The sequence below is a fragment of the Argentina anserina genome, chromosome 6 (assembly GCF_933775445.1).
Source record: "Argentina anserina chromosome 6, drPotAnse1.1, whole genome shotgun sequence".
NCBI classification, from domain to species: Eukaryota; Viridiplantae; Streptophyta; class Magnoliopsida; order Rosales; family Rosaceae; genus Argentina; species Argentina anserina.
In genome coordinates this window covers 36377791-36401661 of record NC_065877.1, presented here as the reverse complement: position 1 = coordinate 36401661, position 23871 = coordinate 36377791, and the positions used below count along the sequence as shown (strand labels likewise).

The window sequence follows — 23871 nt, the reverse complement described above, 5'->3', positions numbered from 1 at the left end:
CAAAATAAAAAAGCGGTTAGAGTTAGAGCATAAATATTTTGAATATTTTGAAGATTTTAAAATTTAATTCTAAATTTTAGAGAAAATATGGAAAAACGGTTAAAGATACTTTAAGTAATTGTTATTAATACATGAAGGCATGGACTCAATAAAGAGAAGTACTAACTACTATTACTAAATCATGAACTCATTTAAGAATATAATTAGTTTGGAAACTAATTACTTGATTTCACAATCAGTGTTTCAATTTTGTGGGGTTGGCCCGCCAATCAAGCATGCGTGATCGCAAGGACCCACTCCCATGTGCATTGCGGGAACCTCCATGGCTCCATCCTTCATAAAATAACCCAGAAGAAACTATGCTCCATATATTGTCCCCCTCGTGTAATAATCTCATTGGCCACCCACCATTACCAGTCTTACTTTTCGCGACACAGTTTTCGGACGGCTTGTGCTTTTAGCCATAACCCTATTTAAATCTTTGCCCTAATTAATCTATTCTCCATCTCCGCCCAGCTCCCACCTTATATAACTAACCATTTCCAACACCTCCTCTCCTCAAAGAAACCTCCAGAGCTAGCAAGAGAGAACTAAGAGGAAGAGAGTTAAAGCTAAGCTAGGTACTTGAAGATGATGAAGCTGAGGTCAAAGAGGTTCTGCAGAAGCTTCAGCAGCTCTAAGATTAAGGCAGGGACTGATCTGAAGGCTCAGTTTGATACTAAGGCCATGAAGCAGGTTGAGGGTGAAATCAAGTGGGAGCTTAGACCGGGAGGCATGCTTGTTCAGAGGAGGGAGACTCAAATCGCTGGAGAGGGCATGATCACCGTGAAAGTCTCCACTGTTACACAGTGGCATGACATCTCCATCGAACCCACCTCTACTTTCGGTAATTGAGCTCTTTTCTACCCTATCTATTCGTACGACTACTTGTAATCTTATATATCCCAACCGATGGCAATCAACCCTTTATGCTTGTAGAGCTACTCATTGCAGAACAAAATTTTCGCTACCTAAAGTCCCTATTGAATCTACAGTTTCATTACAGTTCATCTCACTAATGAAATACATCATCAAAATTTCTTGAGAAAACGAACAGTGTACGGTTCAGCTATATATATATATATATATCCACTTACTGGACCAATTTGTAAGTTTTCTGATTAATTTTGGATATTTTGTTTTGCAGGGGAATTAAAAATGATACTGTCATTGGTGACTGGTATGGAGGCAATAGAGCAGAGGCTATTGTACAAAGGAAAAGAGAGAGATGACGGTGAATACCTACACATGGTTGGTGTTAGAGACAAAGACAAGGTGTTGTTGCTCCAAGATCCAGCTATGAAGGAGATGAAGCAGATGCTTCATGGAAGCAACATTGCAACTTCTACTTGCAGTCGCACCATTAGTGTCTGATCGATCTAGTATCATCAATAATGACTTAATATTTAAACATTGATGGAAATCAATTAATCTCCATCGATTACTAACCAGAAAATCGGAATTATCAAGTTTGTATGGCTAATAGCTAGCAACTTTGATGTGTCATTTTGTTGGTACTCCTAGCTAGCCTTGTAATGTTAAACTGTTAATGACATTATTTACTTCACTTTGAGTGCATTTTAATCAATCAGGCATCGATTTATTTGTACATATTGTAAACGTAATCAAACGATGTTTTACTTTCAGGAAGAGTTAGACAAATTTGTGTATACTACTTTTCAATTAAGTAATAGATTACGCATTCGATGACATTGAACAATACACCATGAGACATTAATTATCATATTTTACGAGTAAAGATGATCAGCTTAATTCAAGATATTATATATTTCCCATGCGAGCATAATGACACAAACAAGTAGTAGAGCTAGTTGCAAATTGTGTTAGGACAACAGTAAATTGCAACCACCAAAAGTAAAAACTGCCGGCCATATTTTACGAATAAAGATGATCAGCTTAATTCAAGATATTATATATTTCCCATGCGAGCATAATGACACAAACAAGTAGTAGAGCTAGTTGCCTAAAGTAGTAGTTGTAAATTGTGTTAGGACAACAGTAAATTGCAACCACCAAAAGTAAAACCTGGCGGCCATTTCAATCTTATACAATATCAATATATTTTAATCTGCAGAATTTCCAGATAGACGTCTGAACTTTGAAGAACAAATGAGTATAACACACTCAGAAACTCAATTATAAGAACTGGAGGTACACTAGACAGGTCCCATGACAGGCACTGTGGGTGTGGTCGGGTCTGAAAAACATTCGTTTTTATTTATTAGTTCTTCTGTTTTTCCACTTTCCACAAATGGCCGGCAGTCCTGCTGCACAATGAACTAACAAAACTAAGCTCCTTGTCTTAATAATAATATTTGATTGATGAAATCATTTTCGTTTCAAGGATGCCCGGCCCTTTTGAAGTTTTGATTAGATTAATACGGATTAGAGACATCTCTTTACTGACCAAAAAAAGAGACATCTCTTTACCTAGAGACGTTTATATCCTTGATCTTCATAACACCCCCTGACATTTTCTTCCCAGCCTTGTGTATTCAGTAACAAATTGACAAGCATGCAAGTGATCGAATCGAGTTTGCAAACAAGAAGCTTTATTTAAGGATAGTGCATACTCCTTATACATCACGAAAAGAAAGAATTTGCATGAGAAACAAAGCAAACCTGCATAATCTATGAAACACACTCATAACCATTTATTTTCTCAAACAGCAACTTAACATTAAACACCTTCAATTAGTTAATGAGCTTCAATCTCAACGACTTTCATTTGAGGTTTTGGAACCTCCTGCTTGGGAATAGTGACAGTAAGCACTCCGTTCTCCATGGACGCCTGAATCTCATCTATCTTGGAATTTTCCGGTAACTTAAACCTCCTAAGGAACTTGCCGCGATAACGTTCAACACGGTGCCACTTATATTCAGTATCATTCTTACCAGCACTACCGTTATCATCTTCCACTTTCCTCTCGCCACTTATTTGGAGCACTCTGCCGTCGTCAACCTCCACCTTCACCTCCTCTTTCTTCAGCCCCGGCAGGTCGGAGACCAGAACGTAAGCTTTCGGGGTCTCCTTCCAATCAGTTGGGGTGTTGAGTACCGGACACTGGTTGATCACAGAAAGGAAGGGATCCAATCTTTCATCTCCAAAGAGTCGGGAAATGAGTGATGACATGTTTGGGGATTAGAGTATATGTGAAGACGAATAGCTAAGGTTTTGAATAGTGAGTAGTATATAGCTTGCTCGTGCTTGATTTGCATCGTGTAGGGGGTAAGGGGGTACTTATAGGAGTGGTAATCTGACTAATTTTGACGATGGGATCATTGGGATGGGTCTTGAAGTTTCTATATTTTGGGTCTTGAAGGTTCTTGACTGTTCATCTTTCTATCGACGACTGATTTTATTAGTAATATGTGCAAACAACTGTACGTTCTACCATCTTCGATAGCTTAAACTTTATCTTCAGCATATCCTATTTGAGTGACATGTTAAAACATAGTAATGATTGTAGAATGTAGGGTGCATATCTGATCTCATAGCTAGGAGCTTAAGATCGATGGGTCTTGAACTTTCTTGGATCTTCTTCTTCTCACTATTGTGTGACTTGATTTGATTAATTAGTAAAAGGGATTTGATGTTACAAACAAACGAAAAAGATTAACAAAACGAGAGGTTGATGTTAAAACTTAATTCAAAAGAAAATTAATTTTTGATCTCATCATGAACAAACCAGCCTCCAAATATTGGTAGCTAGCAATTCAGTATAGTCAATGACCAACAAAAATTAGCGAGAAGATAAGGAGCTGCTATATGTAAACAGCAGCAGCAGTCTGGGGAATAAGTGTATAGCGCTGTGGCCAAAATCAAAGTGCTCATTTAATTTATAGTCCAAATTGTTAGATTTTGGTTTTCGTGGTAAATTAGTACTAGACTACTGTTATGATCATGATCAAGAGGGATGATAAAAGTGTCAGGAAAGGTGGAGAAGGAAGGGTTTGGGTTTCGGAGGATGTGGCCGTGATAGAAATGGACGTCGGAAATGCATCGGAGTCATCGGACTAGCGATCAAGCTGGCCACACGTACGAGAGTTTCTTCTACGGGGTCTGCTATGCTGCATATGCTTTGATCTAGCTACAGCAGTGCTGCTTTTGCAGATTTGGGATCAAGTTTATCAACCATCTTAAATCTCTGAAACGAGGACCTATTGGGCGAAGGAGAGCAAGTTTATCAAGCTGGCCACACTTTTGTTTTCGCTTGAAGCTTTGCCTTTGACCTGGAGAATACAACAAGGACCTATTGGGCGAAGGAGAGCAAGATCCTAAGCTAAACGAGAACATATAAATTGACTCCTAATTGACAAAGGAAACCGTATCAACATACTGTGAATGGTCTTGTCTATGTACCAATCAAGATAAATAGGATTAAGTATGATCAGTACCACGTAAATGAAGTACTTTGCACTCCACAGAGTACCTATTTTAGTTAATAGCATATATCAACCAAGATCTCAACCTGACCCTAACTATTCTTACAGGCTTATATGATTTGATGAACAAAAGAGTGATAACAAGATGGAGGAGGGATGGAAATGGATCACACACAAGTTACAGTAAAAATGATGCCAATGAATTATACCTTGTGCATATGGAGGCAAAGCAAGCATATTATTGAATAGCACAGGATGAGAATGAACTCTTTCCTTGCATCCCCATAATGATGCTAAATATAGTGTATTACAAAGGGAAAACACATTCTGAAACTTTGATTCTCTCTAACATTGAATGTGAAATACTACTAGCTAGTTAAGGTCGATGCAATGCAACATTTGGACCATACATACTACTACTAACTTTGGATGGTAGAGTTGAGCTACTCGCAACAATAGAAGAGACAATACTAAGAAGTAATTACAGGTGCATCAATGCCAGCCATAATTGGGGTATGTTCTTAGAAGCAAGAAAGAAGGAAATTTATCTAGTTCTGGTCATCATTAGTCCGTATATCATTTTACGCAACATTTATACTTTCTTGTATAAAGCATTATTACCTTCTCTTCCCCATGTAACAGGAAACACAGAGTAAAAGGAAAAGATCATAGTAGCTTAATTTTTTGACATAAACACAAAAACCAAGCTGATTGTCCTTCCCCTTTTCCTTAAGCACTTAACTATCAGGATCCATACCTACATCTTGGCTTTCAACTATTCCTCACGAACCGACCCTGCAGCAGCAATGTAACAAAAAATCAGCTTTAAACATCACCCAATTAACTGATCCAGGGTAGAGTAGATCATTAAGTGAGAGGTCATTATGGAGCCTCGGCCGCGGCCTACCTTAATGCGGGGTCGTTTCTCGGCATTTAGCTTCCGAACTTCATATCGAATCCGCTTAGAAAACAGCCTGTTCTCCCTCTTTTGCTTGTATCTCATTAAACTCTCCTGTCTTTGAGTCTTCCTTGCCAAGCTACCACTCCCACTGCCACCCTCTACAGGCACCCTCCATAAATCCTCAATCTGCAGACCCGACCCAGCCCAACAAGTAGTTATAGCCCGCACAAAGATTTAAAAAACCACAAATTGGGCCGGCCCATATGACGTGGGTCCCAGCAGGAAAAAAGTTAAAAGACCTAGATTAATTTATTAGGTTCCAGTCTACTCCTACCCTAAGCTAATCAATAATTACAGATACAGATTCCAGAAACATTCTTAAAGATTTTACGCGTAATAATTAGGGCTTAGTAACTAATTAAAAACTTTAATGATCAATTTATCGAAGGTGGTGATGGTTCTTACATTGGCACTGGAATCATGGAGGTGCTCAAAGAGCTGATCCTGAAGCAAGTCCGGTACCGTTTGCGGCGGCGGCTCGCCGTCTTCGGCTTTGATATACAGCGAGCCTTTGTCGGACCAAGCATTCAAGACCTCCGTATAGTCAAGCTTCAACGCCAGCCGTTGATTCTGATGACTCTTCTTGCGATCATCGCCGACGCTGCAACACGTGCTCGCCGAGCTCGTCGTCGCCGTTAACTCAACCTCCTCCTTGACCAGCTCCGAGTAACACACCCACTTCTCGACGCTCGGATCTCCTCCGCTCCCCCTCATCGCCGTCCGTACGATGTCGCCGCCGCGGCGGTAGGCGTAGCTGGAGTAATTGGACTCGTCCTGATCGTGATCGGACGACATTGTCGACGTCGTCGTCGCGGTGGCGGTGTCGGTGGAGGTGAGGAGCCCGTGGAGTGTTGCTCCGCCGTGGGACTCGAACAGCAAGGCCACGTTGTCGTCGGACTGGTGATCGGCCTCCGCCGCGTTCAGCTCCGGATGCAACGGAAACAAGTTGAGCTGCTGGCCGGGGCGGCGCGCCGTCGTCGTCGTGGCCTCAGTCATCTTGATATCCGTGTCAACCTCGTCAGCTTCGGCCGCGGCTCGGGCGGAGGAGACGACGACGCCGCTTTTGGCGGAGAGGCGCGATGACCGGAGGCTCAAGTACTTGGGCTTCTTCCTCCGGCTCTTTTTCTTCCTCGATTTCCTCGCCGCCGCTCGCTTCGATTTTCCCGGCGCTTTTTCCGCTGGCTTGGTTTCTCTTTCTTCTTCTTCCTCCTTGATGATCTTCATCATAGACATCGACCTGGTTTGATGAAGCCTCACGTGACGATCGTGATTCGGAGGCGGTGGACTGTTCTTGGTGTGGCACATTTCTCTCTCACTCTCTCTGTATTCACAGCTCTCTAGGGTGAGGGTAGAAAGGTCATTTACGCACCCAAGCACTGAGACAGAGGCAGTGGCGCAGAGAGGGAGGGAGAGACTGACTACTTGACCACGTTGGGGAGAGGGTTGGTGACGTTGTTGTCTCGGTACACGTGGCGGTGTGGGATTGGGCGGAGGGGTGGATTTCGGGTGTGTTATCTAGATTACAAGTAGAGAATCTTCTCGCTGGGTCTAGACTCTGGAGGTCTGGATGGGTCGTGGGTCGGGTGAAGTGGTGATATGGGTGAAAATGGTCTATTTTCATGGGGGGCTACTATGTTTGCTCTTTCATGTGCTTCTGATAAATGCTAGTGATCGATCGAGGACTGCTACTAATCATGGGATGTATGTGTGAATTGTCCTCTATGAGCTTTGCAAAGTTCTTCAAAACAATAATGCTCTTTTGGTGCGCTCACATTATGAGTGTGATGATGAGAAAATGGTGAAATGAATTATTGCATGTTTAGATCTTCGACTATTTTCATGTAATACTAGATAGTTTATTCGGTAGAAAAAATATTTCAACATCGTGTAGTATTTTACGATTTTAATCGAACTATGCTACTCATAATTAGCATCGAGTTGATGAATCGTACCATATCAAATTACAACAAATTTAACAATAATTGTTTCTTTGACGGATCCTTCTTTGACATTAAACCATATCAAATAAAGAACTTCATAAAATAAGGGACATCTCCATGAGACTAGTTATTTCAAAAATATTTTGAAATTTGGCTGGATTTTTGTTAACTTTTATCTCCAGTATAATAACTAAAATGTATTTAACTTTAACTTTAGCTAAAAAATATAACTAAATTTAATTAGGGTTGAGAGAAAGAATAGTTTTTTATTAAAATTTTTAACATTCAATTTATAACTCAATTTGAATCTAAGTATATACTGGAGTATAATTCATTAATAAACTAGTTATAATTTATTTTTAGTCATAGTTAATTATTAAAATAATTTTTATTGTTGGAAATGCCTTAACAGATTCTCCAACCACTTTAGTGTATTTCCTGTCCATCATTGACATTTTTGAAACTAATCTCATATTGGTGATCGATATAACTTACTTGTGAGGTCTGTATCAAAGTTTGGAATTGACAATTTGACATAAAGTTTTTGGTGTCGTGTTTCATTTTCCCTCAACTTCGAACACCCAATCAACAAGCGATATCTTCTTCTCATTGGTCATACATAACATCAATAAACCTGAGTTTTCTCCAATGTTCATTTACTCCAAATTGAAGAGATGATCGAACCTCACATTTTTCTGGCAGTAATAAATGTCTAGAAAGTAGAAACTGTAATACAGTACGTCAGGTATTTTACTGCAAGCTCAAGTCAATCGTTCGAGTCAATGCAAGAAGTAAAACATGAGAACAGTACACACGTACAATTATTGAATCGAGTAAAAATACAAAGCTGCACTGTTGTAAATACGATGAACTCAAAACGTTTTCACGAGAAAGTGCACTACACTGTGGCATTGGACCCTCGCCTTCATGTGGAAAAGTCCCTCTGTTTTGTCTTTGGTAATCAACCACACGTGTTCTTATTTTTTGCCACAATTTCTCAACTCCCATCACCATCCTAAACCCAGAAAATAGAAAGCGGAGCTTTTATTCCGATCTAGTTTTCAGTCAAATTTACTCTTTTGGGTCGGTCTAGTTTTCACCATCCTCATAAGTGATTATGTCCGGTTGGCTATTTTCGTAACTTTTGTAGGGTGTCGGTCGAAAATGGAGTTGCCCTTTCTTGGGAATTCTGGTTCCCTCGAAACATTTCACATCCATCTTTGGTGTATAGTGTGGAGTGTGGACTATTCTTGTCCATGAATAACGGATTCATCGATGCAGATCAAATCATCACCGTTCAACTTTTTATAAAGTTGGATCTTATGGTTCTCATTATAACTTTTTATCTATTTTTTTGTCTGTTTTTTTTCACACACATAGAAATTGATCTGAATACTATGCATATCTGCATGTTAGAATTTTTCATGGATAACTACCGGTTAGCGGGTTAGGTTTCTTCTTTTTGTTGTCATAAATCGAAATTGCCGAATTCATGTTATTACTCGAAAGTGAAATAGCGTTTTCTATTACTTGACGTAATTGATTAAGAAGGCAAAATTATTAGGTATTTGAATTGTCGGGGTTGTTTTCTTGAGTGGTAAGTTTAAACAAATATTTAATTTTGGTGGTGCAAGCTATCTCGTTTTGGATGAAATCAGATATTGGGTACTCAGTACTCTTACTTCTCAGTCAAATCTCACCATGGATTATGTGCAAATTAGTTAATTAAGGTCAAATTATGAAGCCGGGTCGAACTTATAAACTTTTGGTGCATTTACACGATGATAGTCATAAGAAGAAGTAACAACCACGTTTATGACTCTCGTTACTTACTCATTAGTAAAGATCCTTAAACGATTGTTCAGTCTACTGGCCTTGATACAGCTACCAATGGATACATCTTACATGCAAATATAAAATCTTCTTAACAACTACTGCTCTAACTGATCAGACCTAATTAGCTAAAAACTAGCGACTCTAACTGACAGTACTAGAAGAGGATACTTCCGCAAGGGCAGGTCAAAATGATGACATGATTTGCCAATTTGCAATAACATCATCCTTTAGTTCAAAGTGACCGTGTTTGATGTATTTGTTACTAAATTTATAATTAAAAAACATACGAATATAACGATGTAATTTCAGACATGAACAGAAAATCAAGACTAGAACGATAACCTATTGCTCTAGTGTTGATTTAGCGATTTCGAATCCGCACAAGCATATGAGTAAGGTACAAACATGTCCCCTACTGCCCTACAGCAAGCAAAGCCGCAAAGGAGTACTGAATTAGTTCAGTGACTTCATACTTAGCTCGCGCGGCTGACATGCAATCAGAAACGTACAGGGAGGTTCTCATCAAATTTACGGTGCAAGACTTCAAATAAAACTCGCAAAGATAATTAAGTAGCGGCAAACCAGGATATGAGAGTCTGATATAATTGACCATGTGATGCACGTAATCTTGTTAATGATATATGTCATGCTGGATTAAGAACTTCATGTAATTAAACAGACAAATTACGCGCCGAAAGAATCATCTTGTTCGAGCTTTTGGTCATTTCTTCAAAGTAATCGACCTTAAGACATGGTCTCGCTGAGTTTCTTTCTTTCTTGACGCCAAAAGAGTCAAGGAAAGTAATCATGTGGTTAGTACTTAGTTGCTAGGAAGGGAGAAAATGCGTCCCAAAGTAACCTAATCTCGCAAATGTGACTGGGAAGTTTACTTGGCCAGACTAAAAGAATGCATGCGATATATTCGAAGCCAATAAAGAATTACGATTAGATTCATATATAGTATGAAGATAGGAGATCGAACTGAACGAAAATTTTGAAGTAAACCATTTGTAGTTTATCCATTATATGCAGACTTGAGACGTCTTGGTTACATAACTTACACTCTTTGTCCCTTCTTCTGAAATCTTATTCCGATTTACATCGCTGAAAGAATCTTGCCACTCTTTATGAGTGGAATGTTTCCGGCAAAATTGAGGCATGGAAGTCAACCAGTTCTGACTTAGCGGGTTTGAATATATAGGGTTTATCATTCTTCCATGATTAACGGTTTTATAACCGAACTGATTGATAGAAGGAAGAGCCCATACATGAAAATGTAAGAACCTGAAATTACGATGAGGCTGGACCCATCTCTACTACTAATCACGCCATCTCTCTCGGCTTTTTACGAGCTCCTCCATCTTAGAGTCTCGTAATGCTTTCTTTACGAACTAGCTACCTCCTATAAGTACGACATTAAGCAGTTAGCAGAACCCCAAACCCCCTCAGAGATGGAATCCCAGCTCTCAATGTTGGTTCTCTTCCTCGCTACTTTCCTAATTGCAACTACTTCTGTTTCATGCTCGCAACTCCAAGACCCTGAAGTAGTTGTGCAGGAGGTCCATAGGTAAGTCAAAAGCTTTGTTTTGATCACTTCAAATAGTAATGCACTAATGCTTCGTCCAGTTCTAATGAGATTCTGTATTAAACATCTGCAGGAATATCAATGCGTCTAGGAGGCAATTAGCCCATTCCTCGTGCGGAAGTGGTAACCCCATAGACGACTGCTGGCGGTGCGACCCCAATTGGGAGAAAAACCGCCAGCGCCTGGCTGATTGCGCTATCGGCTTTGGCAAGGACGCAATTGGTGGAAGAAACGGCCGAATCTACGTAGTCTCCGACTCAGGCGACGACAACCCTGTGAATCCTAGGCCCGGAACCATCCGACATGCTGTGATACAGGACGAGCCTCTGTGGATCATTTTCAAGAGGGACATGGTGATCCAGCTCAAGCAAGAGTTGGTCATGAACTCGTTCAAGACCATAGATGGTAGAGGTGTAAGTGTACACATTGCTAATGGACCATGCATCACCATACATCATGTCACTAACATCATCATCCATGGGATCCACATACACGACTGTAAGCAGGCTGGGAACGGAAACATAAGAGACTCCCCGAGCCATGCCGGGTGGTGGACGCAGTCAGACGGTGACGGCGTGTCGATTTTTGGCGGGAAACACATCTGGATCGATCATTGCTCACTGTCAAACTGTCATGATGGACTCATCGACGCCATACATGGATCGACGGCCATCACGATTTCGAACAACTATATGACGCATCATGACAAGGTTATGCTTTTAGGGCACAGTGATTCGTTTACGGAAGACAAGGGCATGCAGGTCACTATTGCGTTTAATCACTTTGGAGAAGGACTTGTGCAAAGAATACCGAGGTATATATATTAATTTATACTCAAATAGATGAATCTGATTATATGATATACAAGAAGTTGGATAACTATGCAGGTGCAGACATGGCTACTTTCATGTGGTGAACAATGACTATACACATTGGGAGATGTATGCAATAGGAGGGAGTGCTGCCCCAACCATCTATAGTCAAGGCAATAGATTTCTTGCACCGGATAGACGTTTCGATAAAGAGGTTAGAATGTCAACAAACTCCATCAATCAAGGAATGGAACCTTCTAGGCCATGCCTTAATGATGTAATAGTGTATATATCTTCTCGGCTGCAGACGTCTGGATACCGTCTGGATTTCCGTCATTTCTCTTCGATTTGACGTCGGTGACGCCGTTTCTTCTCGCCGGAGTGACACCACATCTTCCTAGACACTGCTCCGATGAAGAAGAAGGCAAAAAAGATCGAGATAGGAGGTCTTGCAGTAACCTCACTCATAACTTCACCACCAATCATGGTGAACCTCCGATTCCGATCTCTTTCGCCTTCTTCTTCTTCTTCATTGGAGCAGCGTCTAGGAAGGTATGGTGTCACTCCGGCAAAAAGAAACGGCGTCACTGACGTCGGATCGAGAAGAAACGACGGAAATCAGGACGGATTTTCCGTCCGGACGTCTGCGGCTAAGATTGCCTAGAAATTAATTGGTAATTTCTAATTTTTTTTATCACGCAGGTGACAAAACATGAGGATGCGCCGGAAAGTGAGTGGAAGAAGTGGAACTGGAGGTCGGAGGGCGATTTGATGCTGAACGGCGCATTTTTCCGGCAATCAGGTGCAAGTGCATGGTCAAGTTATGCGAGGGCGTCCAGCCTCAGTGGAAGACCTTCTTCTCTTGTGGGTTCGATGACTGTCACAGCCGGCGCACTCAACTGTCGGAGAGGATCCCGCTGCTGAATAACAGTTAATTATAATTAAACGCATTGTGTGCAAAAGAGCTATGCTAAACTGTTGGATTAGCTTTTTGCTGCTATATATGTTGCGGTTAATCCTAAATTATGAGATTTCATTTTCTGCTTTGGTATCTTGTTTAAGGACTTTCAAATTCTGCATTTTAAGTTTTTAACTATGAACGCTATCTGTCTGGCTAGCATGTTATAACTGACCTAGCTAGAAAGAGCCTCTGCAGATGTGTTGACTATTATTGAAAAAAAAAATCATTTCGAAGTACTTTAATTTGAAGATTTGATTACGTTAGTGTGCTTTAACTATTCAGTTGATCGATGTTTCTAGCTTGTGTATTTGTGTCGAGAATTGGTGGTTAGCTTACATACTGTTACATACTTTCTATATGGCTCGACTTCTTGCACCAGTACAATATGAGCAACCGCAACACTTTGCGTGTGTCTAATAGAGGTGTTGCAAGAACAAAAAATCTTACTTAAGTGTGGCTATATGAGGTTTTTTTTTTGGTATAGCCACACTTAAGTGAGTTTTTTTGCGCTTGCAACACCTCTAATAACCACATGCAAAGTGTTGCGGTTGCTCTTATTTGTACAGTGTTGTTTAAGTATGGTAGTTAGTTATCATGTTTTCTCTCTAACACCAATCACTTGAAATGAATGTGGCTACTAATTAGTGACGTCTACTTTTTTAACTGGTCAGTGACGTCTACTTGACTAATATGTTTCTTTTGGGCGTTGTAAATTAATCTGGTAATCTGGCTAACTAGTAAAAAAATCACTCTTCGAAGACCTTATCACTTATCAGTACTACTTCTGATAAGTATTGATTTACATGAATCTACTATCGATATTTCTCGATACCCAGAGATCGACAACAAGATTAGTACTTGTTAAGCAGGCAAGCTCGGGCCAGTACGAGGCTAATTTTGGGATCTATATTTATTCTTCTATCTTCTTTAGTAATTAACATAGAGATTAACAACAATATTTCTAAAGAACGAAGGAGTTTGTAGTACGTGCTTATCTTACGAGCTCAAAAGTACGGTCCAGCTATACATACAATATTTGACGGTGGATAGAGGGGTTGTCAATAGATGCACAGGAGTGTGTAAGGATGTGTAGTGCCTCCGTGCACAACAAAAATTCCCCAAAAGTGCGAATTGATAGGTGCAAATATTATTATTTTTATCTTTTAAAGGGGAAAGCTGAATAAGTAAACATGTAAAAATATTTTACTAATTTTAGGACAGACTTACTAAGGCACAGTGCTGGACTCATTCGGCAGGACACAATCAAACAGTACTCTGTTAGAGGCTCTGCTAGTACGTACTACGCGTAGTTGAGCAAATGCATGCAGGCATGCAAGAGTATGGATCGCCAGGTAATTTGTCAAACAAATCTTTGGGACAAATGATTCGATTCATTAATTATGATTCTCACACAAACACAATTAGTGAACGCTCAATCGTGAACACGAAGAACATATCTGATAAAATTAGGCACATATATGTAACACTATGCATGCAAATGGAAATCGACTTAAGAACATCAGAAAGCAAAGAAGCCAGTGACCACTACAACAACAGCAGCGGCGGCAGTGGAGACCTTTCTCGCAGCCGCGGATATATTTGGAGCATCAGTGGGAGGAGTTACAGGCGAATCAGCGGTAACGGTGTCATCGGTGGGGGCTGGTGGAGACTCCGCAGCCGTGTCTGGTGTCTGTGCGGGGGCGGTTGTAGTGGTGTCGTCGGAGCCGGACGATGATGGTGGCGATTTCCTAGGTGGCTTGCTGCTGCTACCTGAAGATGATTCAGAACTGTCATCAGATGAGGATGAAGATCCTGAACCCCCCTTAGAGGGTGATGGTGCTTTGGCCCCAGAAGAAGATCCTGATCCTCCCTTAGAGGGTGATGGTGCTTTGCCGCTACCGCTACTGCTACCGTTATCGCTTCCACCGCTACCACTAGAGGGGGATTCGGATGAGTCGGGTGAAGGCTTCGGTGACCCGCCTTTTGGTGAAGGCGAACTTGGAGATGGTGATGATTTGCTGTTTGAGCTGTCAGAATTAGAAGAGTCTGGTGAGCTGGCGGGAGGTGGTCCCTTAGGAGATGGTGAAGGAGAGGAAGAGGAGCCGCCCTTGTCTGAGGAGCTTCCCTTGTCTGAGGAACCGGGTGACGGTGCCGATGAGGACGAGTCTTTTGAGGCCTTGGGGGATTCGGCTGATGACGGTGAGTTCTTTTTCTTATTGTCGTTTGGAGGGCTTGGGGATGGCGAGTGAGGACTTTTGCCAGACGACTCCGCCACGGCGACTCCGATAGTGGCGACCAACATGAGAGCGAGAATGATCACTTCCCGACTCGCCATTCTGGCCATATTCGTAGTAGTTGATAGTAGTGAAGAGTTTAAGGTCCAGTGTTCTTATTATACTAGCAGGTTAATTGGATCTTAATGGTTGATGCAGTAGCTCTCTTCTCTTAGTGAATATATATAGATAAGGACTGTACCACCAAAGAATGAGGGATATATGGTGTTGAAGGGATGAGATTTATAGGACTCGACTTGGAAGAGAGGCTGGGTAGGGATTCTGTGTAAGGAAACACATGACACTTGGTTTTCTCTACTGAAAGTCATGGTGATTGCTTTGTTAAGGTTTTGTTATTACAATTAGAAGGGTGAGCTCAAAACGAGAGGTGGATATTCTTGTCTGACCAGGAATTAAAGGATCATGTGTTCGTTTACGCTGCTTAATTTGGCACCTGCTTTTATTAGACCCACTAATATTAGAAACGAAACCAAGATCTTACCTTGTTTCTTACTTCGTGTAATTTTTTTAAGAAAGAAGTTTATTAGTTGTCTAGAAGATATAATTTTGAATGTTTAATTTTCAAGCTTAATTAAAACACTGTCCCTTTTTATATTAACCCCATTTTAAAATCCTAAATTTCGCCAATCAAATTATGCTTGATATAACTCTTAAACATTAGGCTATATACTTTAAAATTTTAATTTAAGGTCAGATTTTGAATATAATAATGATAGAGAAATTAATCAATATTACATATAATTTGATTTTCCTATCCATTTGAAAAGCTCACAATCCCTTGCATGAGTTGAATCTACTAGTTTTATCACTAAGCAATATCATTGAACCATCTATCGAAATGATTAGCTAGGCCATTTAGGTGACTAATTATTTCTCTATTTTTCTTTCACTTATTTTTGTCATTGGTGGGTGCAATCTCCTTTGTTAAATTCATTTTTTTTTCTCCTTTGTAGGTGTCTCATTCTTTATTTATTTTCCTCCTTTGCTTGAATTTTCCTCTATTTTTTTCCCTTCATTGTACAATCTGAAAATAATAAAAGACAAGATAATTCATATAAAAAGATCAAGTAAGTTACTAGAATAGGAGAGTAATATTAAGAAAGTTACGGAATAAAAGTTTAAATTCAAGTAAGATTTTCTCAAATGGTACGTTTTCTAGTCTAAAAAGGATTCATAATGCAAGAAGGACTCTCAAAATATCGCCAATGCGACCAAAATGTAGAAAGATGAAGACTCCTAATCCAATTAGGTTTCCTAGTCCTACAAGGATTCCTACTCAAACTATGACTCTAGACCAATTCTGTGTTTTTAACTCATGTAAGCACAAAAATGCATCTAATACCGCTGAAGACTCTTACTACGACTCAATGACTCAATAATACAACAATAAAGGCTAAGCAAAATACAAATAGAGGTAAAAACATGTTAAGAACGTCGCACAAAGTGCTCTTATCACTGGGTTTAGGGTTCTAGCGATCCTAATCTGTTTGCTTTTAATACCCTTTTTATGGTTTCAAATTGAGTTTTTGCCATGTTTTCAAACACAACTTTTAGGCGAAATATGGTTTAATTCTTCACCTTACTCTATTCTTTATTTCACCTGTCTATTCGACTAATCCAGACCCATTGTATCTTGTCCTACAACATGCAATCAATTGAAAAACATGAACAATAGTGAGTTTGAAGTATAAACCATAAAGACACAATGATACGATCGATGCTTTTAGTAAAAATTAATCATCATTCTGATAATTATTATTGCAAAATTTTCTAATTTACAATTGTGGTCTTGAATGAGACAATCTTTATTTGTGGCAATATTAACTACGCCATCCAGGTCGATCTGTAGTCAATTTATATAGCTTAATGGCTAGGGAGCTCTTGGCATGCAGATTATCTCTAATGCCCCTTCTTTGGAGGTCCCTCTTGCCCTTGGATCAAAGAACTGTCGATTTTTCCAGGCTTGGTCTTAAAAAGGCCTGATTTACTAAACTTGATGGATGGATCCATTTCTGCGTCCTTACCGTGCTTCTTGCCATGACTTGGCTTGGGTGCTGCAGTTTCAGGCTTGGAGCTATCTGGTTTTGGTCCTTTTTCTCCATGATGCCCTTCATGTTTCCCTGCTTTCTCAGCTGCAACCCCAGCAATAGCAATGAAGAGGAGAGCAAGAACAATCATTTCGCGGCGTGCCATGTTGTTTATATCTGGAATAAGGAATGTGGAAGATCGATGTTAGATGTGTTGATGATAAGTGGGAAGGAAAGGGAGTGTAATTTATAATGCTCGAGGGGAACAAATTAAGGGGGGAGGGAGTTTGTGGCTGGTTTACAAGACCTATTCTTAGAAAATTGATGAGGACCTCTCGAGTTAGTAGGATGTGGAAGCCATTTCTGAATCAGTAATATCAAGACCCGGCCGGAAATTCTAAATACAGTATTGGTATGTGTAACTGACACATGTACAAGGAAAAGTTCAATATTATCGATTAGATATTTAAAGTCTGATTTCATTTAGAAAATCCATATATATTGGAACGTAAGTTAAATCCACTGGCGGATCTATTTAAGACCGGACAAAAATTATTCTCAAAAGTTAGATTTTATATGTGCTAAAATACTTGAAGGCCAGGTAAATTGAGTTGGCTAAAGAATTTAACTGGTAACTCAACTCTCTTTGGTTTGAGTCTCATGTTCTCCGATTTTTATTCTTTCTTTTCTATTTTTCTCTCACATTTTGTGGTGTGTTTTTTTATCTATCTTGAATTATCAATATAAATGCCTATTTTACTTATAAATAAGTGAAAACGGTTCAATGACAATGTTATAGTCATTAATCATATATATGTAGAACTAACATGTTTTCATCTCATTCTCATGCACTCTTATATGCGCGCGCGCACACACACACATAAATAATTAATTAATTATAAAAAAAATTGAGCTTCACACAAAATAACACATGAATATAGCCTACCCTATTTTCGGATCCTAGATCCGCCTCTAGTTAATTTTTTTAAAAGTTAATTAATGGCATGACACTAATCTATGCCTAGTATAAAACAAGAGTATACTTTGGGTTATGTTCATGTTAATATATGTTCTAGTCTTCTAAGAGAACTGATATATAGGACTCTAGAAGACTATAACTCACTAGGGTGGTTTCTTCTTTGCACCTATGATTGGTACACTTTTTTTTCCTAAGAACTTGTTTAAACACAAATTAATTAAGCATATGTAGTTTATTAAGACATAAACTAAATTATTTGATGAAAATAAAGGTTCTGGCAATCTAGCATGACGCTCAATACTAATCCATATATAGGAGCACTCTAGACCGTACTCGGATGAGCGACCTTGTAAACTATGCTTACGGTCATATATCAACATTTTCACCGTTTTTAGTTCTATGAGTAAATCGTTTTTGAATTTTTTTCAGTCAAATTAATTGTTGTTAATTTAGATACTAAACTAGATTAAATTAATAAATTAGTATAATTAGTTATTCAACTTAAACCGTTCATGTTCATAATTAGTAAATTACTCTTACAAATATTCAAATCAAAGATAATCAACTTAGCATAAAACTCATAACTAGAGAACGAAATTGAATGTGGAAGATGCTGATTTTGACAACAAAACTAAGGTATATAGATGTGAGTTTGATATTATAAATTTATTAGTGATCTCTAGAGCGCTCCTCATAATTGTTTAAAAATGAACATTTGTTCATAGTGGGCATATGATTGGTGTTAGTAATGGAGATGGGTATAATATTTCATATATTTTGAATAACGAACGAGTTATTTGAACTATATTTTTTTTATCGGAAGATACATGTTTCATTAGAGATTGGAGGATATATATTACATCCTAGAGGTCAAAAACCGAGAGAGAGAGAGAGAGAGAGAGAGAGAGAGAGAGAGAGAGAGAGAATAGAGTCTAAGATGGTCGACCATGCTGCTCAGCCACCGCAGCCTCCTCCCAACCCAAAGAAAAATTGTGGTGTTAAACAACAGTACAAATAAGGAATTTCTTGTTTTTCTAAACTACTATTGTGAAATCAAGATGACCGGTGATATACGGTCCGGCCACCAGGCTGTTTGCAAAGGCTGAGAAAGTGTGAATTGATTATGTAGTGTCTGGTCGCTTCGGCGTACTCCTCTCTATGGACTATGGTACGACATGGCCGCTATATGTGTATTTATTTAAATTTTTTAAATTTTTATAGTTATGTCTTTTAATGGATATATGATATTCAGTCTACTCTCTTTGTTTTTTTAATATAAGTCATTTTAGGAGTTTTCATACAGATTAAAAAATAATTTTAATGACAATTTAACTCATATTTAAGGCTTCATTGCTCTTAATTATTATTTATCACTTTTCTATTTTATTTATGTTATTATTGTGTCTCATGAATAAATTAGGAAATATTATGAAATTAAAATTAAAAGACTTATATATTGAAATGAAAATTAAAACCTAAAAAATTTTATATTAAAAAATTAAAGGAGTAATTGTTATACACAAATAACTTACAAATCATCACTTATACTTATACATTGCAAAAACCAAGGAGGTGCTGCTTTTTTCAAAAATTGATTCCTTCAGATTTGACTGCTTCCCCGACCATCGGATGAGCCGCCATATTGCTACACCTGAGAACTTTCTTCCACTTGACTTCATCAAATTCTTCCTTTATTGTCTTTTTTCATTAAATACTTATCCTTCCATGCTAAGGTCGCTATGCACACTATTCCGTGCTGAAATCATATTAGCTGCATCCAGTGGCGCGCAGATTCATGATCCGGAATTAGTTTAGGCTAATTAAGACGTGCTTACAATTTTTTATATTATTTTTGAGGAATATTGTTCCAAGATTTTGTTTTAAAATCAAAATCATACTTAAATCATATATATATATATATATATATATATATAACCAAGAAGCATGCAATGTTCATGGGTTTAATGAGAGGGAGAAAAAAAACTGGATGGAAAGAAAAAGAAGAAGAAGAAGAAATGTATAAAGGAGGAGAGAAAAAGCATAGAGCTAGGAGAAAGCAAAAAAGGCAGTTAATACCGTGTAGATTCGCTCATTGCTACATCAGGTTCTACTGCTATCATTCATTAGATCTCATCCCGAAGAGAACAGCCAAAGCTTCACTAGAATGGGGCGACATAGTCCCTTTAAAATTCTATGTTTTGATTGATAAACTCATAAAAGTGTAAAACTAAACTAATATAAAAATTCGATCATATTAAATGTTAATGAGAGATATACTTAAAATGTGACTTTTTGTGTGATAGCTAATGACTTGACTATATATATATATATATATATATATATATATATATATATATCCAGAATGAAGCCTCATTCTGGAATTACAGAGTGAAATTTCAATTTTGGGACACTTTTCGGTTAATTTTTTTCAATATAAGCGATTCAATATTTAGATATGTTATTCAAGATCATCTCTACAAAGTTTCATCTAATTTGACAATGGTTTGAGCTTTCAAAATTGAGATTTACACGAACGATTCACGTTGAACAGTTTTAATTCATTCATTGATTTAATCTAATTTCAATACCTTAACAATGTCCGAATTAGATGAAATTTTGTAGATATGATTTTGAATAGTATACCTAAATATTGAATTACTTATGGTGAAAAAACTAGACCGAAAAGTGTTTCAAAATTAGAACTTCACTCTGGATAGGGACTGTATATATATATATATATAGGGTCTTTCCCATCATTAAGGGATCCCTTTTTTAGGTCTAAGAAAGTGATATGTCACTTAACCAACTTTTCGATCACATTTTAATATTTTTCACCGTTCAACGGGTTATAATGTGTAGATTATATATGTACAATTTCAGTCAAAATAGAGTGTTTAAGGTATTCAAAAACATAGTTATAAGACTAAAAAAAGAGATTACTTAGTGGAAATGTTATATATATATATAACGTATATTATCTCTTTCAAAAATGTTTTTGAATCGTATATTCGCCCGACTGCTGGAGCCACGTTCATTAATTATTTTTAATATACCGTGCTCCGGCCGTTAGGCTCGTTAACCACCTCTAGCGGCCAGAATTATTCCTTTCCTTCACGGTTGAAACATGGGGAGTTGGGGACTGTATGTCTCTTCAATATGATCTTTTATTATTTACGTTTAACTAATTAACAAGGCTCACTGTCATTGATTAAGTCTATGTATGTGAATCAGTAGTATGGTGAAAAAACAACTAAAAATGGAGAAGCGCCACAATAACTAGCTAGCTTTCTCAGTCTAATGATGATTTAGCTCTTGATGAGCCTGGATAGATCATCAGTGGGATAATCTTCATCGTATCCAGCATCTGGTCCTTCTGCTATATCGCTGTCAGGGGAATCAGCGGAGTCGCTTCCCGGGCCAGCGGCAACACCACCGCTGCTGTCTTCAGTACTTCCAGGGGAAGGCGGAGATGACATTGGGGAGGAGGCCTCGTCCTGGCTTGGACCAGGGGCTTCTGACGGCGACGAAGATGGAGGAGCAGGTGGGGGTGAACTTGATGTTCCGTCTTCTCCCTCGTGTGATGTAACTCCAACTATGGCAACAAAGAGGAGAGCAAGCACAATTATTGGGCGTGCCATCTTGATTTCTTTGTATCTTTGCTTGTGGCTATGGCTTTGTTTACAAGTAATTGTTGTACTTGAAATCGTTTTAATTTTTGGTGGTTTATATATAGACAATAAACAAAGGACGTGAAATTGAGTTTTGTTGGTTCCGGCGGGGTTTGCGGGAATTGATCGGATGCGTTAGAAGAACTCTATTATTAGAAAGAAAACAAGAACCTTTCGTTTAGTTTTTGTTCGTCAGATTCGGAGGAGACTAGTAGTTTCAAACTTACTTTTATAGATCGATAATGCAAATAATAATAATTGATCGTACACATGATCGAAATGTTTGCTTGGAACATTCGCTTGAATCACTTCCATAATGTAAATTTGTGTGTGTGTGTGTGTAAGGTACGTGATCGATGACCGTGCTATTGAAAGAGCAAATAGAAGTTATAGAACCCTTACCAGCAAGAGAGCAACCTACAACATTTACAACCTCTTAAGATTTCCATAATATATGTAGAAGATTAAAAGCCTAGAACATTCACCTACAGTCCCGGGTCCTGAGAGAGAGAGAGAGAGAGAGAGAGAGAGAGAGAGAGAGAGAGAGAGAGAGAGAGAGAGAGTTTTCCTATTCGCTTGAAGAGCTAACCTGGAGGATCTGGAAATGATTGGGCATGCATGGTGCATGCTGAATAATAATTCTACCCGATCTTCTCTCTCTATCAAGTTCAAATACTTGACCGAATATGTACGTACAAAATCGAAGCTAGAGTAACTACAGTTCTGTGCAGGTAGAAATTGTACGTACAATTCTCTCTCATACATCGATCTCTGTCTGTATTGATGCGACGCAAGTACGCATGTATAAAACGTACATAGAGCTTGCGCCCTTAATTAGCTGATCTATTGCGTACTGTGCATGCATAGTTTCAGCAGGTGTGACTACTACGTTGCCTAGCCTCCAACTCCATCAGTCCATGTCCATCTCTATCTGTGGTCGAGTATTGAAGATTATTCATATATTAGTCGGCACCTTAACAACGGAGGCAACCTGTCACAATAAATTTGACCCCTGATTGAAACTTCTACCAGTTAGTTTCAATTTACACTTGCTTGATTTTTAATTGATGTTCATATACATATTACAATGATATATATAGGCTAATTCATCTACCTACTCACTCCACTATCTCCACTATACCTACTACATTCCACTCACACTCACACATACTACATTCTACTTACACTCCCCCTCAAGTTGGCGCATACACATCAACCATGCCCAACTTGCAAAGTGAGTCATAAAAAACATTCTTGGACACTCCTTTGGTGAGTATATCTGCAAGTTGTTCTTCTATAGGAACAAACGGAAAGCAAATGATCTCAGCGTCTAGCTTCTCTTTTATAAAGTGACGATCAACCTCTACATGTTTTGTACGATCATGTTGCACAGGATTCTGTGAAATATTAATAGCTGCCTTGTTGTCACAGTACAGTTGTATAGCACTCTTAGGTTTAACACCCAAATCTTGTAGCAAATTCCTAATCCACAACAACTCGCACACTCCCTGAGCCATACCTCTGTATTCTGCTTCAGCACTAGATCGAGCTACCACATTTTGTTTCTTACTCCTCCACGTAACAAGGTTACCTCCAACAAAGGTAAAATACCCTGATGTTGACCTTCGATCTGTAATATTTCCAGCCCAATCTGCATCTGTGTAGCCACAAACATCAACGATATTGTTGTGATTAGAAAACATTACTCATCTCCCTGGGGCTGACTTCAAGTACCTCAAGATCCTTACAACAGCATCCATGTGGTCCTCACTGGGGTTATGCATGAACTGACTTACTACACTTACTGCATACGCAACATCTGGTCTGGTATGTGATAGATAAATCAGGCGCCCGACTAGCCTTTGATAACGCGGTTTGTCAGTAGGGACTTGATCTGGATACTCTGCTAACCGGTGGTTCTGCTCAATAGGAGTATCAATGGGAGTGCAGTCCAACATACCTGTCTCTGTTAGTAGATCAAGGATGTACTTCCTTTGACACAGATAGATACCTTTGCTTCCCCGGGCTACTTCAATGCCTAAGAAGTACTTGAGTGTACCTAGGTCCTTCATCTCAAACTCTGTGGCAAGCTGTTTCTGTAATCTATCCACCTTAACAGTATCATTCCCAGTAACTACCATATCATCAACATATATAATTAGGGCTGTTACCTTCCTTTGTTGATGTTTGAGAAATAACGTGTGGTCTGAATTACTTTGTCTGTAGCCAAGTTTCCTCATGAATTGTGAGAATCTTCCGAACCAAGCACGAGGTGACTGTTTAAGACCATACAAAGACTTTCTCAATCTGCATACGGAGTTACTTGGGGAGGTGGCCACATATCCAGGCGGAAGATCCATGT

General features: G+C 38.9%; 6 protein-coding genes across 6 annotated transcripts; 2 read left to right on the top strand and 4 right to left on the bottom strand.

The window, feature by feature from the left end:
• The first annotated feature begins 546 nt into the window (after window positions 1-546).
• LOC126797863 (BAG family molecular chaperone regulator 1) lies at window positions 547-1606 on the top strand. Its single transcript, XM_050524604.1, has 2 exons — window positions 547-886; window positions 1187-1606. The coding sequence occupies exons 1-2, from the start codon at window positions 631-633 to the stop codon at window positions 1411-1413; spliced, it is 483 nt and encodes a 160-aa protein (XP_050380561.1). The 5' UTR covers window positions 547-630; the 3' UTR covers window positions 1414-1606.
• Window positions 1607-2745: 1139 nt separating this feature from the next.
• LOC126797864 (class I heat shock protein-like) lies at window positions 2746-3231 on the bottom strand. The gene has a single exon (XM_050524605.1). It carries the CDS (start codon window positions 3191-3193, stop codon window positions 2759-2761), a length of 435 nt encoding a protein of 144 aa, XP_050380562.1. The 5' UTR covers window positions 3194-3231; the 3' UTR covers window positions 2746-2758.
• Window positions 3232-4917: 1686 nt separating this feature from the next.
• On the bottom strand, window positions 4918-7218 carry LOC126799372 (two-component response regulator-like APRR3). Its single transcript, XM_050526571.1, has 3 exons — window positions 5813-7218; window positions 5354-5533; window positions 4918-5241 (listed from the first exon to the last, which is right to left on the bottom strand). Exons 1-3 carry the CDS (start codon window positions 6710-6712, stop codon window positions 5218-5220), a joined length of 1104 nt encoding a protein of 367 aa, XP_050382528.1. The 5' UTR covers window positions 6713-7218; the 3' UTR covers window positions 4918-5217.
• Window positions 7219-10618: 3400 nt separating this feature from the next.
• On the top strand, window positions 10619-12777 carry LOC126797677 (pectate lyase-like). Its single transcript, XM_050524359.1, has 4 exons — window positions 10619-10750; window positions 10842-11582; window positions 11656-11794; window positions 12283-12777. Exons 1-4 carry the CDS (start codon window positions 10635-10637, stop codon window positions 12502-12504), a joined length of 1218 nt encoding a protein of 405 aa, XP_050380316.1. The 5' UTR covers window positions 10619-10634; the 3' UTR covers window positions 12505-12777.
• Window positions 12778-14060: 1283 nt separating this feature from the next.
• Window positions 14061-14885, bottom strand: LOC126797456 (uncharacterized). Its single transcript, XM_050524084.1, has one exon. It carries the CDS (start codon window positions 14883-14885, stop codon window positions 14061-14063), a length of 825 nt encoding a protein of 274 aa, XP_050380041.1.
• A 6261-nt stretch (window positions 14886-21146) lies between these two features.
• LOC126797455 (classical arabinogalactan protein 7-like) lies at window positions 21147-21479 on the bottom strand. The gene has a single exon (XM_050524083.1). The coding sequence runs from the start codon at window positions 21477-21479 to the stop codon at window positions 21147-21149; it is 333 nt and encodes a 110-aa protein (XP_050380040.1).
• Between the last annotated feature and the right edge of the window lie 2392 nt (window positions 21480-23871).

Bases quoted from the DNA above. Each gene is read 5' to 3' on its own strand.
- LOC126797864 (XM_050524605.1), bottom strand. From the start codon at position 3,193: ATGTCATCACTCATTTCCCGACTCTTTGGAGATGAAAGATTGGATCCC.
- LOC126797456 (XM_050524084.1), bottom strand. From the start codon at position 14,885: ATGGCCAGAATGGCGAGTCGGGAAGTGATCATTCTCGCTCTCATGTTG.
- LOC126797677 (XM_050524359.1), top strand. From the start codon at position 10,635: ATGGAATCCCAGCTCTCAATGTTGGTTCTCTTCCTCGCTACTTTCCTA. The intron at 10,751-10,841 runs GTAAGTCAAAAG...AAACATCTGCAG, and splicing joins GTTGTGCAGGAGGTCCATAG to GAATATCAATGCGTCTAGGA. The intron at 11,795-12,282 runs GTTAGAATGTCA...TTTATCACGCAG, and splicing joins ATAGACGTTTCGATAAAGAG to GTGACAAAACATGAGGATGC.
- LOC126797455 (XM_050524083.1), bottom strand. From the start codon at position 21,479: ATGGCACGCCCAATAATTGTGCTTGCTCTCCTCTTTGTTGCCATAGTT.
- LOC126799372 (XM_050526571.1), bottom strand. From the start codon at position 6,712: ATGTGCCACACCAAGAACAGTCCACCGCCTCCGAATCACGATCGTCAC. The intron at 5,534-5,812 runs GTAAGAACCATC...TCGGGTCTGCAG, and splicing joins TCCATGATTCCAGTGCCAAT to ATTGAGGATTTATGGAGGGT. The intron at 5,242-5,353 runs GTAGGCCGCGGC...TTGCTGCTGCAG, and splicing joins AGAAACGACCCCGCATTAAG to GGTCGGTTCGTGAGGAATAG.
- LOC126797863 (XM_050524604.1), top strand. From the start codon at position 631: ATGATGAAGCTGAGGTCAAAGAGGTTCTGCAGAAGCTTCAGCAGCTCT. The intron at 887-1,186 runs GTAATTGAGCTC...TTTGTTTTGCAG, and splicing joins CGAACCCACCTCTACTTTCG to GGGAATTAAAAATGATACTG.